Source organism: Borostomias antarcticus, assembly GCF_949987555.1.
Source record: "Borostomias antarcticus genome assembly, chromosome: 13".
In the NCBI taxonomy this organism is placed as follows: domain Eukaryota; kingdom Metazoa; phylum Chordata; class Actinopteri; order Stomiiformes; family Stomiidae; genus Borostomias; species Borostomias antarcticus.
This window is the reverse complement of record NC_140246.1, coordinates 7,422,894-7,439,435: the sequence shown is the minus strand read 5'-3', so window position 1 is coordinate 7,439,435 and position 16,542 is coordinate 7,422,894. Positions and strand designations below refer to the sequence as shown.

The window sequence follows — 16,542 nt, the reverse complement described above, 5'->3', positions numbered from 1 at the left end:
CATTGATGGTGTGACCTCAATGTACAATGATAGAATGGACAAAGGATAGAATATAACATGAGAGGCTCATGTTTCTTGGACTTACATCACCCGGCTTGAGATCATAAATATTGGACATGGTCCACTTCAGCATCACAGCGTAGCCACCGGTGTCTCGGACAATGCCCTGAAGAGCACAACCGGGAAGCGTTTCAGATGAGTGACAAGTGTCGTGTTGCAACGAGGTACATTATTATCGTGACAAATCAACATGGTACCCAAAGCAACTGCCTTCACAAGCTGTTTCCCTGGGCTATTTCCTGCATGCATCTTCAAAGTAATTACTTTGGCCATCAATAAACCCTTAATGAACAGTCTGGGAGCATGACAGCAAGACGTGCACAGAAATAGGACCGCGGAGACACTGCATATTGTCGTCGCCATCGTTCCACCAGTCTCACTTATGAAAGGAGATGAGGAAAACAGTGGGAGTCCGGGCGCTCGGCAGAAGCTACAGTAGTATATGTATTCCATATCACTGCGGAATCTGACGACGGTAGGAAATTGCATCTGGAGATGCCTTCGGGCGAAGGCCTCAACCTCCATCAGGTTGAGCTCCTCTTCCACACTTTGGACCACCGGTGTGGATGACGCCTCTCGGTTGTCTGAAGGTAATGTTACCGAGAGTGGAGGGAGAGGAAGGTGTGCGCCGCATATTTAGACGTTTATTGGCGAAACATACCGCCTTAGGACAGATATTGTCAAACCCAGCGATCCGTAAAACACACACATTCATGTAAGCACACACATACGCGCACGCACATACACATGCACACACATAAGTACACACACACACACACACACACACACAAATAATGCTTTGGATTTACTTCATTTGTTTGTGGACAGTGGTTCCACATAATTAATATTATTCCAACATGAAAATGCTGATTTAGATATACATAATTTAATTGTGTTCCACAAACATGATCAAATCAATTTGATTAAATTAGATCAGATCAACATAATTTACATGATCAAATAATGTTAATCAAACATTAATTATTTATTAAATCTGCATGTTTTTCACATGGACTCTTTATGAGGGGAACTCTTGTGAACACAGGGTAGAACATGTAAACTGCACACAGAAAGGCTCAGAGACCTTCTTGCTGTGAGGCGCATACTGCATGAGCGATTTTGAGGTTCAGTGATTTTGGGGTTCAGTGTCTTGCTCAAGGACACTTCGGCACACTCCGGAAGCTGGGATCGAGCCGGGGACCTTGCGATCCCCAGCCGGCCGCTCTACCTCCTGAGCCATGTGACATGCTGTCATATACCATGTCAGCAAGCAGTAGTAGTAGTTTTTCTACACCATCCTCCCGCCCACTGCACACATGTTGGAATTTCGGAAGCACTGACTTTTTGAAACAGCGCCGTCTTTCATACAATATGTCTGATATGACTAAATTGGTTAAATTCAACATGAATGAATCAGGTGTATGTGAAGTTCTGTCAAATTCAGTAAACTCTACAAAATAATAATAATAAACTTTATTTGTATAGCACCTTTCATACAAATACATGCAAGTGCTTTACAACAGAGAGTGCTTCACATAAAAATAGACATCAAATAAACAAAAAGCTGGAAAATAAGATGGAAGATAAAACACAATAAAATATAAAGCTAAGAAATCAAGAAGAAAGAAACTGCAGTAGCCCGCAAGTGCAAAAGTAGCCAGTTAAAAGCTAAAGGGAAGAGATACGTTTTTAGCGTTCTTTTTAAACTATTTAGCGAGCTGGCTTCCCTGATATAAAACAATAACTTTCTATGACAAAACACAAATTCCTTGTGCAACATTAACACATTATGATATAGTAAAATTGAAGCACAGCAAAATACATTTTTTAAGTGGATGTGCGTATACACACACACACACACACACACACACACACACACACACACACACACACACACACACACAGTGGTGTGTATCCTACCTTTGGAGCTCCTGTGGTGCCGGAGGTGTAGAGGACGTAGAGAGGATGGTTGGCGGGGAGGGACACGCAGTCATGAGGACGGGCCTTGGCCATCTCCTCCTCCCAGTCCAGACTCAGCTCTGGGCTCATGGACACCTTCTCCTACAGAGGGGAGTAACAGGGGAGACGCATCCCTTAACACCATTCGCTGTATTTAAGACAAAAAGCATCATCTGCTCATCATTCCATCATACGGCACTCAGGTAATGGCAAACGCAACAGCCACTGTTCTTAAGACAACTTGGTCGCAACTTTGGAGGAGCATCTGTAAAAATGGCTACTTCCTTCACAAACAACAGGGATTTTGAAATGTACAAAGGTCACTGAGCTGAAGATGAAGTCCTTAGCCAATCTCCAGCTGCCTAAAAAAAAGTTATTATCCCAGCGGGATAAGTTAGTGTTGAAACTCTTCTATAGAGACCTATCACTAATTGGTAAAGAGGAAGTGGTACTGGCTTTCAGAACCTTTCAAAACAGTGCTTTCCTATGGATCTGGTTATTCTAGTAGGACTAGTCATTTTACCAACGGACAGGGTTTTTCCCCCAATGCCTGACAGCATAAAACAAAATGTCAGTTTCCATGACAACCGAGGATGTTCCCATATTCCCTCTTTAGATGATCAAAAATGGTTGGATGATTTGTCATCCTGTCCTTCAAGCAGGTGGCACTGACACACGCATGCCCAAGACCCTGAAATCTAAATTGCAGCAGAATTGCAATGCTCTGTGACAGATATATGATTTCCCCAGAGCTCTTATTTTGGCCATTTCTTTTTGCATGCGAATAGAGCAGAAACTAAATTCAGCTTGCCGGAGTGCCAACACCACATTACTATATAATGGGAGGAAATTGACTGTCTTCCTCCACACGTTTCAGCCTGGTTGGACATTGGCAGCACACCAGTGTCCCTGGGTCGGCCTGGCGAGGGCCCATCCTGTCACTGGGTGATTCAGTATCTAGGTCTCAGCTAAACACACACACACGTGCGCACGCTTTTGCATTTTCATTCACTAAGCATCACTGACGTGGGCTTCCCTTTGGTCTGGACAGCCATTAGAAGGAGCAGGCCTGTCGAATCAGCTTCACACACACTTCCTGCTAGCGTCATCTTGTTTACACAGCGCTGCCAGAGTCAAGGTCCATTCACAGAGTAACAGCCTTAAATAACTGGGGAAGGAGATAAGACACAACCTGGCTATAAAGGTGAACAGTGTTATTTCTGTCCTTGAGTAAATATACCAATGTATTACACCTTAAATATACCAATGTATTACACCTTTAGGCCCAGTGTCACCATCAATGGTTTTTCAAGTAAACACTTGAACCCACCATTGGGCCTATCCATGTCAGGCCACTGCTTGCATTTGTGTGTGTGTGCATGCGCTGGTTTGTGTGTGTGTGCATGTGTTTGCGTATGTGTGCACGCGTGCGTGTGTCTTTGTGTGTATGTGTGTGCAGGTCTGTGTATTCATTAGTTTCCAGGCAGTGTGTCAGGGGACGCCCGTGACACACAGATTCCACATTATCCCCTGGTACACGTTGATGTGCAGCCCCCTAGTCTGTCTATCTGTCTGTCTGTCCATGCGTTTCACGTGAATGTGTGTGTGTGTGTGTGTGTGTGTGTGTGTGTGTGTGATCTCCTCACCATGTTGGGTCTGTTGTAGATAAGGACCTTGAAGGGCTTGTGAGAGCTGAGCTCCAGAGCTCTCTCCACCAGGGGAATGTACTCCACTCTTCTCCCAGGCTCGATGCCAAACGAGGCTGTCACTATCATCTTGGGCTGAGAGACACACACCGCGTTAACAGGGTATGTTTTACAGGGAGGAGATGTGCTGAACACTAGAATAAATGAACGGACACTCAAAATGCTTTCACGCTGTTAAATATACCAATATATTACCACTCATAGTCAGCATGGTGGCTTTCTCATGCCTGTTCGTCAAAGTTAAAACATTTGACATTCAACGGGATATTACTGTATTCTCTCTACTGTAGGCCTATTCTCAACAGCTCAACTTCTCTATGGAATACACTGAGATACAGGTCTTCAGTCACTGTGGTTCCTGTTCTCTGTAGTATCTTTGTCCTGTACATGCCAAGGGCCTAAACATTCAGGTCTATCACCTCCTCAGTCAGGGCATCAACAATGGCTACTATTCCTGCTGCTTTGACTGAATTCCTCATATAAATACCTCGCTTTACTTCAGAGGTATCATTATCAGGTTTTAACACAGCCGCCTGGCGCCTGCACTCTTAACGTGAGTCATTATCTGCTTCATCAGGTACTACATGATCGAGCACAATGGGAATTGCACAGATCGCATTAGGCAGTTCTGACAATGCAGGAAAGAGCCTAAGCGCTAACTGTCCATGAGTCACTGGAAGCTGAACAGACAGTGACAAAAAAATACCTCAATCTTCAAGTGATCAGTACCTTTTAAATAAACAGGTTTGCAGTGTCTCGTCGAGTCACGAATTTGTTCACCGTCCACTTGAACAGTATATCCTCATAATAGAACACACACACACACACACACACACATACACACATACACACACTCACACACGGACTAGGCGGGCGATGTTTTTTGGGTCTCGTACGGTACCTTGGCGTGGTCTATGCGGACGGAGAGCTCCTTGGAGGCGAAGCCCCCGAAGATCAGGCTGTGCGGGGCGCCGATCCTGGCGCAGGCCAGCATGGTGAACATGGCCTGGGGCACCATGGGCATGTAGATGACCACCAGGTCTCCTCTCTTCAGCCCATGTCTCACCAGCACCCCTGCCAGCCTGGAAACCTGACCAGCAAATATACGGGTTATAGCCGACCATTACTTACAATTTATTACAATTTATTCCAATCTGATTGGATGTCACTGGCCAAGTGTATTGAATACTATACGTCTGTTACTGACATACCACTAGTAGTAATGTTATTTATTACCTGTTCCAGGAGTTCCTTGAAGGTGATGATCTGCTTGGTTCCTGTAACAGGGCTGTCATAAATGATGGCGGGTTGATCCCCTCGTCCGCTCTCCACATGGCGATCCACGGCATTGTGGCACATGTTCAACTTCCCTCCAACATACCTGATATGGAGATAAAACACATTTCATATCTTAGTCTAGACATGTTCACTGAGTGCATTGACGATAGGGCCAAAATCAGTACAATTACATTTCATTTAAAGTTCACAGTTTACAAAAAAAAATTAGAAAGTTAGATTAATTAAAAATTTTAATTAAGGGTTAATTTTTAATCAAGAGTTGAATGATTACTCCAGATATAGCCTATAGCCCGTGTACTTATCCAGGACAACATCTGTGAACAACTCATCTTTTCATGAGGTGGGAATTGCAAGTCATTAAGAGCCCTGCATCTAGTTACAGAGGTGCGGACATGAACAGATGGTGTGTCTGAGCTCTGACTGTTAATGTTCGCCGATGCATGAATATGATGCAAAAGTCACTCACTCCCCTACCCACATCCTTCATTCATTCCCATCTTTCTTGCAACACAAAGATCATCACATTCTTGGTTTGCAGTCATGAAAATCATAGGCCATCGCCAATAAAGGCATAAGGCTTCGATAGAATAAATGACATCAGCAGTCAGTGCTAGATCATACACATAATGTATCAGTGGAGGCTCGTCCATTGAGGCAGGGGAGGACAGTCCTCCTCAGTTTTTGGAGAGAAGAGAGGGATTAAAATATAAATATATGAATTTATTTATTCATAATTAATATTATCTCAGTTTTGTTCATAAAGCAGGTTTTCCCTATGGATAAAAACCCATTATTGAAATTCTAAAGCTCCAACAGTGACATCTATAACATGCAGCTGGAGGACCCATAGATATATATGGAAGGGAGGCTAGCCTCCCTTAGGCCGGGTTTTTTTTCTCTTAAATCAATGTAATGCCTTTTTTTCTAGCTCATTTGTGATTGGCCAAAACGCTGAAAAATTACTGCAAGAGAAGACAGTAGCCTATAGATTTTCAGTATACTCCGGCCCTGCCTGAACAGGATTCATATATTTGTTGAATATGAATATGATAAATAAATGCTGCATGTAGTTAAAGAAAGTGTTATTCAGCTTTTCATATGCTAAAATTGACAGTAAATCCACTTTAAAGCTGATATTTCAAATAATAACTGACTGAGGGAAAGTGCCCCCCGGCGCCCATGGGCGAACCGCCTCTCTTCCTCCTGTCCTCAGTTTTTTTGAGTCACCAGCCGCCACTGATATGTATGATGTTGGGGTAAGGGGGTGGGTGGGCGTTGGCCCAGTCAGTGGATACAAACCCGGGTTAGGCTATAGGTAGGCTAATGCAAATTTGATTGTTTACACATCAAGGGATCTATTCACCACTACTTATATACAGAGATGTCGCTACTTTACAGAAATACAATACAACAGGTAGTAGGAAGGAAGGCTAGCTTTGTATAGCGGCGGTAGTGTAGGCTACGACTTGTTTCACTGCCGCAGTTGTCACGGTGGGAATCATAGGATCGATCACAACCACCACCGACTTGATCACGTCACACGACTCAACTTCCAGCGAGAGTAAACTCTACAAAACAATCTAGGCCTAGGCTACTGATTTTCCATGCGCCACTGATGCACTAAAAATACCGCTGTGGAAATAAACCTCACTGAATAATAATTCCACAAGACAAAATAGAACTCGCGGGAAATGTGCGCTCACTGTCGACATAATACACTGTAATACCAGTTTGGGAACACTGCATCGTCCATCTGCAAAGTCTGGCTCCATGGCTCAAACCAGGAGACGTTTTCTGCTTCTTCACTCCAAAACTTTTCTGGGTTGTCTCTTGCAGTGTTGAAGGCATCGTAGTAGTCAGTGTTTGTTGTATATTTTCGGATACATTGCTGCGAATGTGACACATATGATAAAGTTCTGTGCTCATGCCGTTTTGAGGCTGTCCAGGAATGTATTCCGCTCGACACGCTCAAAATGCTACGTGAAGTGCGATAACTTTTACAAACCATAACCTTATATGCGCTGGCATTTGTGAATATGCCATTTTTAATTGTCAATTGTAATCCCATTTGCATGAAAATATGCATCTGTTGCAGGTACAGAAAAAGTCAAAGTCAAAAACAATCTGCAGATGCTGGTGGAGGACACTTGATCTGGACAACAAGCCTGTGAGCTGAGCCCCGAGCCAGGCAACTTCAAGGAAGAATATTGCTCCTATGGAATGCGAACTATGACCTGGATATGAATTGGCACGTTGTTTCAAGCTGTTTCTCAAGATTATAGTCAGAGAAGTGTGATGCACTTTAAATTTTAAGCGGAGTTGCCGTAGAGTGAATTCAAAACGAATAACGTACAATAAACTGTAGTCTATATTACTAAAAAAGGCAGGAATCTCTGTATGTCTGTATCAGATTATCTTGAGAACCGGTCACTGTATGACACCTTGACTTTCTGCAGGTGTATTTCTCAGGGCCCAGGGAAGTGCAGTGTTGAGTGCAAAGAAAGGTTACGGTATAATAGTTTTGCTTTTCTCATTCGTTTTTATATTTAGGCTATATTTCATTGCGATTAATGCTTGAGGGTGGATAATGTAGGAACCAAAATGCAGACGGCAGGCAGGTAACGCTAGTTCAAAAAGGGTTTAATTCCAAAAAGGCCAAAATAAAACAGAATAACACCAGGGAGCAACACACCAACATTGACAATGGACCAACACAGAACAAAGGAAACAGGAGGGCACATATTCTCTGGGAAAACAACCAGAGAACAACATACAGGTGTGCAAGACATAACGAGACACAGGTGCATATAATCACCCAGACAAGGATAAGGAGGAATTCCAAACAAGACAATAACACAAGGACAGAGGGAACTAGGACACAAGGGAGGAAACAGGGAACGAGGCTGGGACTGGAATGGGACTGGGCTAGAACAAAAATGGGAATAGAACTAGGGGCTGGGAACTAGAGGGGTAACAAGCGGGGGGCTAAGCTAGAGAGACAGGAGTGGAGAGGGACTGGAGTGAAGTGGGACTAGTGAGGAACTGGTGTCAAGAGCTCAAGAGGGAGGACACAAACCAGCATAGAAGACAAGACAACAATCACAAGACCATACACACAAGGAGGCAGAAAAAAAACCTGGTTACAATGTGAACAACGTGTGCAAAAGTCTCTGGGGGGAGTGCAGGGGCAGTCACTAGAAGGGGAGGTGCTCAGAGGCTAACCCTAACCCCCAGTATCCTCCCTGTCACAGTATATGAGAAAACACACACCGAAGCTGAGAATGAGGGTAGCCTGCCTGTGTCATAGAGAGACCTGCCTGTATCATAGAGAGACCTGCCTTTCTCCGCTCCACACGCAGGCTGGTCTGCGTCGCCTCGACCAACCCCGTCCTTCTCAGCCACTTGTTCGCAGGGTTTAAAATCAGTTACAATAATAACTCAAAATAATATTATTAATATTATGTTCAAATAAGGAATCAGGGCAAGGGGTGTCCACTGCCCACACTCAGTCCAGAGCTCTGCGAGCGGTCAAAAGGTCCTTGGTCTCTCTAGAGGGAAGCCGCCTCGATTGGTAACAGGTGAACAGCACTTGTCATTGATTGCATCATCTGGCGCTTCCTTTATCTGTAAAGCGCCAAGTCAGAGAACACTCACAGACTCCCAAAGGCACCCAACCTTTAATACTCTCCCAGAGATACCGGCATTCCTTACTAAACCCACTAATAGACAATTATATAAATAATATGGGATTTAAACTAATAAGCATAACTAATCATGGCCTGCCTAGCACTGCTGTGGTACTCTTAACTCATTCTAGAGCAGTGAGGGCCTAGGGAGGGTCTGCACATAACACTGTACATCATACTATAATGGAAGGAGTCTATGTCTGTCTGTATTTCGATTTTCTCAAGAACTGGACACTGTATGAAGTTAAAATTTGGCAGGTGTATTGCTCAGGACCGAGAAACCTGCACGTGACAATACCGGAAGCCAAGCAATTGGCCTGTTCCGAACACGCACGTTTTGAAGGAGCACTGCACTAGTGAACTTTAAATAGACATTTGTGAGTCAACTCTTGAACAAAGGAGCCAGTTTTGTGGCAAAGCACATTACCAGGCCTATGTGCAAGTTAAAAGTAGCCTGTCAAGGAAGCCAAAGACGCAACACAACCCATCTCTGTTATATTGGCCATTTCAAACAGTTGTGTGATTTGCTGAATGCAATCACAGACTCTCTCTAGGTCGTCCTCGGACGAGCCATTAATCAGGGTTTCCAGTCATCCCAATCCTCCGTGCATCTGGCTAGCTCCCCAGTACTTTCCGCCCCTGCATTTTAAAGCCTAACAATGGAGAAAGCAGTTATTCAGATCACAGAGAATATACCGTAAGTGACATTTTATCTGCTTAGAGGTAGAAATTAAGTTAACTGTGTTATGGATAGATTGGATTGACGTTGCATGGAATACAATCAAATAACTAAAATTCAGTTTTACCCCATGCTAGACTAGACCAACAGTAAGGGAAGTGACATTTCCAAATGCACTGTGCACAACAATTTTATGTGGAGTCTAGACTGTTATTCATAATATAATAGCCTAAAAACGATGCCCCTCAATTGCGATGGCAGTTTTCTACAGAATAAATATCCTTTAAAATATGCAGCTACTTGCATTGTGAATGATTTTCCTTAAGTGGGGCTAAGGATACATATCATTATAATTTAATTGGCTAGATCCACTGTGCCGGGCTGTAGGCTCCTTGCCACAGCGACCTTGTGATTACCTCACTTGGTCTCCGGTACAGTTTCTGAGGCTCATCAGGACACAATTGATCTTGCACTAATCAATCTATCAATCTAGGAATAGCAGAAATGCCATACTTGTTAATTACATGCAGGGTAACTTGGAAACGGCTTGAGGGTTTTTGTTGAAACAGCTGAGGGCGGGTGTAAGTGCACCGCGCTCTGTCAACTCAGGAGTCCTTGAGCGCAATAAACAGAGAACTTCATTATTGATTGTGTTTGCTTGCTCAACGCTGCAGTGGCAGTATCACATGCTGCTAGAGATAAGCTGTGAAGTAAACCATGTGAGAGGTCTTTCTAATATGCTGATTGAGGTAGTTCCTCATCACACAATTTAACTGTGACTCTTCATTGACTGCTGTCAGCCTACATGGTGCTGCCCTCGCCAACACACTTCATCACTGTCATCAGCCAATCACTGGCAATTACCCACAATGCAGCAGACTCCCAGGAAAAAGGACCCTTCTGATGTAACACAGGTACCGGGAAACAGTGATTGAGTAACTCATCACTGTGGCTGACATTAAGGTCTAATGTGATTTATAAATCCTCTGAGTAGTGCAGTACATTAAGCTTTCTGCAGAGATCAATGCTAAATATGTCACTCTGTTACTCAGCCACCCTTCAAGAAAAGTAATTCATATCTAAATTGAATGACTTGCAATGAAATGACTTGGGTTGTTTCATTTTATTTTATAGTGACTTTTATGAGTGTTCTGTATTCCAGAATGATAAACAGTTTTAACTTTGGAAATAATGTAACTTTGGAAAGAAAGTTTGAAGTGTTAAAAAAAAATCCAGTACCACTTTCATTAAGAAAGGCTGGGGACTTTCCATAGTCTAGCTCAGGGTCCCAACCTGGGGTCCGGGCCCCCCTTAGGGGAGTGCCAACAATCGCAGGGGGGGCGCCAGGCCCCAGACAATTTGAGGCCTTAATATTATCTAGACAAATATTTGTCAAATAATCATGTTATTGACATGTCACACTGCAATTTTAACAAAATACATGATCATATCTGATGAAGGGTCAAAAAGCCTTGTATTTACGGCACTATACCATTTAAATTCAACAAATTAATCTTAGACTGAATCGTGTCAACATTAGTATTACCGCTACACTGACAAAGCGCTTCATTATACCCTAACTTACACCTGATGGAATTTGCGCACATATGAACACACACAGACTGGACATTCACTGAGATTTTTTTTGTTTTAATGTTTTTTTGGGGGGGCGCCAATTCCATCAAGTGTAAGTTAGGGGGGCTCTGGGAAGGAAGGTTGGGAACCCCTGGTCTAGCTGATGCAAATATCAAGCAGCTATTTTCAAGCAGGCTCAATTACCATACCCTACCCGCCTTGATCAACGCTCCATTGACAGATACACTTCCTCACTCTCCTATCCTCTGTTCGCCACTGTAAACCTTTATGGTTCAGGGTGTATACACCTGCTCTCCCTCCATATCAGTGGGATCTGATTGGAGATTGAATTGGCATGTTTTTCATAAGCTACTTATGATACAGCAGTATTACTTACATACTGTAATGTTAATAGACATTAAGATAACAGAGTGCCCTTTGCCACGTGCAGGAGCGTCTTGACTACAGTCAATTCCTCGACTCTTCCTTGACTGACGAGGGATTGAACCTCCCAATGTGCTTTAATCTGCCCACCGTGGCTGTCCTGGTAAATCACGGGGCCCGGCTATGAAGCAATAACTCTTTCTATAACAGTACAGATGGTATTGGCAGGATGTGTTTCATTTTTATTCTGTCTGGCCCTGGCCATGGACGTGCTCTGGGATCTCAATGATGGTGCTGTTAGTGGAGATTAATCAAAGCTGCTGTGAGCTTTAGGCCATGTGGCTTCCCCGTTCGCCCCTCTCTCCCACTCAAACTTGATGAAGGTTGTATTTCTGGTTCAATAGCTGAACGCCAGAAACACACTGGCCAATCATTAGAAGCAGTTTGAAGCCAATAGAATAGTTCAACTTAATTAATATCAGTGCCAGTATTACAATATGCCAGTGTAATGGTTCTATGACAGAAAATAGGTGTAATTACAATTACAATTACATGACTTGCTGGGAGTTAAGCGCAGTCACAGCGGTAGACATGCAGTTCCATTAGTGTGAGTCATAACACATCATTGTTTGCATTTTAAGTTCCTGTTTTGTACAATTTATTCACAACTTCACCACCAGCAGGGGTGAGAAACGTGACTTCTGATCATGACACAATACAGTTGTATCTTATCAGTTTGATCAGATCAGACCATGAAACACGATAATACCTTCTGTTCCATCTGATGAATATTCAACAAAACATGGACTGGATACCTTTATTTTCTGCAGAAATCAGATCAAATACACTTTTTTTTTTAAAAGCAACACAAGCGGGGAATGGATTCCTCTTAATGCTTGTTAAATGCATTTATTAATTCATGAAGCTCCCCATTAGCTGCCATTCTAGCAACCGCCCAATGGTCTTACTAGGATCTGCACTCCACAGTATATTACCAACCACAAGACATTACATTCTAGTCCCTCTCTATAGGGAATATTAGTTATTATTACCCTCAGGACCTGCCAGGCTTGTTACACGTATTTACTTAAATTTACATTTGCCATTAAGTCACGCTGTCAACAGCTGCCTGGTGGACATTAACAGTCCAGACACTGCAGACACACAGGAAACAGAGCAAACTAGAGGGGCTTGAACTCAGAGAGTGCAGACCTCCGCCCCTGCCCCCTCCTCTACCTTCCCTCTGGAATATGTAGGGGTGGGACGTATGCCCACCTCCCTTGTTCTCTGTAAAGCGCATTGTGTTGCCTCTGCGCTATACAAATAAAGCTTTGATTGATTGATTCCTCTACCTTTCCTCCAACCTCCACCTCTCATGTGCTGTGCTCTCCTACTGGCTTTTTGGATTACTGTAGCACCACCTGTAGTTTCCTCTTTCCTCTCCAATTTCCAAAACGTTGCTGGTTTTGTGAAGACTTCCCATTCACATTCATTAACAGCCAAGCAGAGCAGTAGTGGAGGGAGGAGTGGGCTGGTTCATAGTCTGCAGACAGTAGTTTACAAGATGTACATTTGAGATGGGAGTTATACAGCCAGTGACATGTTAAATCTATAGTCTGTAGGCGAGACATAGTTTTCTATGAAGTCAATCATTTTAATGTGCAGACACTTTATTTTCATCCACCTGAAAGTGTCTGCAGTTTACTTTGAATGCTTGAAGTTTACATTATTGTTTAAATGCAAGTTGAGACACTAGTCTATATAACAGGTGTCACTGTGTTGCTTGGCAGTATTGCCTTTACGCTCACTTGCCCATGCTGGGTTCGATCTTGGCTGTACAGAAATCTTCACACTAACAGATAGTATACATAAAGCATTAAACATGGTAATTTAGCGGACTCTATTGAGGTAGCCAACAGAATGCATCGCTTCAACTATACACCCAAATGAGAAATATAATGTTATGGTGCATTCCATTTTTCTCGGGAGGTGCGAGTGGGAACTGGCAATGGTCACTCCCGAGGTGAGTGTTCCAGTTACAACAGCTGATCTCGTTATCAACAGCTAACTAGTAGCTCTAGCCTTTGTTAGCAAACAAGTTGATAACAACGCACTAAGTGGTATTGTGCGCACAAAACACCATAATCAGCAATAGCTTTAGCAGTTTGTGGCTCTCTACACTGCAGCCAGTAGTCTCGTCAGGCGCAAGGCGAAATTTAAATATTGCTGATTTAAATAATAACACTGCTGCAGCATCATCTTCCATCCGCCGGAGTCAGCCGGATGGAAAATTTATGGTAGGCGGGCTCTAGCGCTCTACCTTCTGGATGGAGCTGAAAAAGTAACACCAGCCTGTTGACGCGAGCATAAGTGATCATGGATGTATTATAAGAAGTGTATAAGGCATGCAAAGATGGCGGCCCATTCAATCCAATGAAAGTTGCTCAGTGGCGCATGAAGCAAACCCCCATGGCCAGGAACAGACAGTTTTTGGCGTAGTGGCCAAGCTCGGTATTGCAAGTGGCGCCAAGAACCTGAAACCTATGAGGAAACTTTACAGTAATATGGGTACTGTAGAGCCACCTATGAATGAATCATGGTCAAAATTTAATGGTGAGTTTCTTGGCCGATGCTGCACCCCTCCACCGAGTTTCATGCATATCGGGCTGGTAGTTTTTGTTTAATCCTGTCCGCCTACAGACACACACACACAGACAGACAGGGGCGAAAACATTACCTTCCACCCTGCTGGGCTTTGCCCCTGGGGCGGAGTTAACAACCAAAATATTCTTCATAAAAATAATCTATTGAAGATCCTTCCCAGGATTTGTGGTTTGACAAGCCAAAGTTTTTTTGTTGTTGTTGTTTTTGTCTGGGGCCTCGGAGTGCGACACATCCCAGATACTCATGAATACAAAAGAGACTGATGACTCGGCGTGGCTTCTGATAGTTACAAGATATGCAACCCATGCCTTGGCTTGACAGGAGAGGCATTCATCCATCGAGGGGAGTGATTCTTCCTGTCGGCATTTGGGGGATGACGCCAACCTGGCAACCGGCACGTTCTATTTCATAGTCAGTGGTGATTAATGGGTGATGGTTCACCCCATGCAACCCTAACGGCAATAGGCCCATCATAAAACTTTCACATTTTATAAGTGGATAATACTCTTTCATGGGCTATGTTTTACCTCTTGGACAGTGTGAACGTAGGCTAATCTCTACGCCTCTGGAAGTAGTAGAAAGCCCCTGCATTTAGAAATCAATTCTCTCCCGTCTAAAGGGCCTTAAGAGCGCTGTTCTAATCCCCTCCTCTCTTTAACGCAGTCATTTTTTCCAAAGGTTAGAGCAGCGCTCCGTCCCACATGAATGCAGGCTCGTAATCTCCCTGTGTCCTCCTTCTCGACGGCCAGCCCCTAAGCCCTCCCTCGATCCATCGCTCCCGCCTCCATCTCACCACTCAACCACCAGTCCGCAGCTGTATGCCGTGATATGTGATAAGGAGTTCACCAGCACATAGGCCTACTGCTCTGCACACGGCTGATGAGAAAGCGCAGGTCTAAAATCAGTTCGGAATCCAGTTTTAGATCCAGGGCGCCACGGGAGGGGAAGGAGTTTGCTGAATGATTTTGAAAGGAAAAAAAGAGAAAAGACTGCTGTTGTATTCAGAATCGTGCATTTTTATCCATACCATGTAGCCTACAGGCGCTGTATGTCGAACGTCAGCGTGGAGATCACTGTACAGTAGTTGAGCTAATTGATTTCCATAAGTATATTGGTAGGTGAGAGCTCTCTTTGAGAAGGCAGGACAAATTCAAACACAGGACAAATTGAAATGATTCCCATCTTAAAGGAGTAGTTTGGTATTTAGCATAAGCACACAGTTAAATACAACTGTCCACATAAAATGTTTGACATACTGTGCATTCCTGAAATATTAGTGCTCATTGCTTATATCTCAGCTAATTGTCACAGCTAACCATATAATTGATCTCTATGGGCATATACCCATAGAGCCCCATTGTGTACTTAGCTGTGACTCCATTGTGTATTTAGCTGTGACTCCATTGTGTAGGCTACTTAGCTGTGACATGTGCAATGAGCACTAATATCTCAAGAATGCAAAGTCTGTCAAAACTGTTATATGGACTGTTGAATATGACTGTAAATAACCTTATAACAGTGCTTGTGATGCTAAATATCAAACTTGTCCTTTAAGCCCTCCTGCCTAGACTTTAGTATGACTAATTGCTCACAGAAAAAGTCAAACTATAAATGAACCATAGCAACAAGTTTGCTTATCTCTGCATCGGGGAATAGTTAGTCAAGCCGGAAAGTCTTCACACCCCTTTCACCTTCTCCGCGTTTTATTACGTTACTGACTTATTCTACAATAGATTATGTAATGCCATCCGTTTCAATTACGTTCAAAGCATACTGTACCATAAATGAGCTGTAGGCATATTGACTCTGACGCGAATGACAGGAGATGTAATCCGTTTCAAAAGCTTAAGTTGAAAAGTTTTGATATTACACAGTCACACGGTAGAAAAAATGCATGCTCCCATGCCTAACACAGCTCTCAACTGAACTCTGCTATGCGTGACGTCATACTAATTATCTTAAAAGGTATAACTACAAGGGAAGCTTCTGGCTAACAAATATAGGCTCAACTAAGCACTAATCAATAACTATATAGCTATAACTATAACTAAGCACTAATCAATATAGGCTCAATTAAGCACTAATCAATATAGGCTATAACTAAGCACTAATCAATATAGGCTCAACTAAGCACTAATCAATATAGGCTATAACTAAGCACTAATCAAAAACAAACAAATGTGTCTCTTGCCCAAATTATAATGTGTTCTTAAATGTACACATTGTGGCTCTTACAGATTGACTTCATTTTTTCTCATACAAAATAGCCCATAATGACATTTGTGCTAATATATTCAAAATGTCAAATATACAGTAATATGTACACAAGTGTGCATACCCTTTGATATAACACCCAAAAGTGAGCTGAAGTGCAATTTGTTTTCACTGATACAGCTTCAAGGCATTTGGGAAAGAAGCTACGAGCTTGGCCCACTTGTTTCTGGAGATTTTTGTCCATTCCTCTTGGCATATCCTTGCAAGCTCCGTCAGGTTGGATGGGGAGTGTCAGTACACAGACATTTCCAGCTCT

At 43.2% G+C, this 16,542-nt stretch overlaps 1 protein-coding gene across 1 annotated transcript in view; it reads right to left on the bottom strand.

Annotated features, from left to right (window-relative positions):
- The window catches only part of acss3 (acyl-CoA synthetase short chain family member 3), a gene marked incomplete at both ends in the record, with an annotated part of 33,472 nt that extends 24,744 nt beyond the window's left edge, over positions 1-8,728 (bottom strand). The window contains 7 exons of the mRNA XM_084447727.1: positions 86-166; positions 1,981-2,121; positions 3,666-3,800; positions 4,627-4,815; positions 4,962-5,106; positions 6,752-6,912; positions 8,723-8,728. Of these exons, the coding sequence (XP_084303853.1) occupies positions 86-166; positions 1,981-2,121; positions 3,666-3,800; positions 4,627-4,815; positions 4,962-5,106; positions 6,752-6,912; positions 8,723-8,728 (858 nt within the window). The remainder of the gene's footprint in view (positions 1-85; positions 167-1,980; positions 2,122-3,665; positions 3,801-4,626; positions 4,816-4,961; positions 5,107-6,751; positions 6,913-8,722) is intronic.
- Between the last annotated feature and the right edge of the window lie 7,814 nt (positions 8,729-16,542).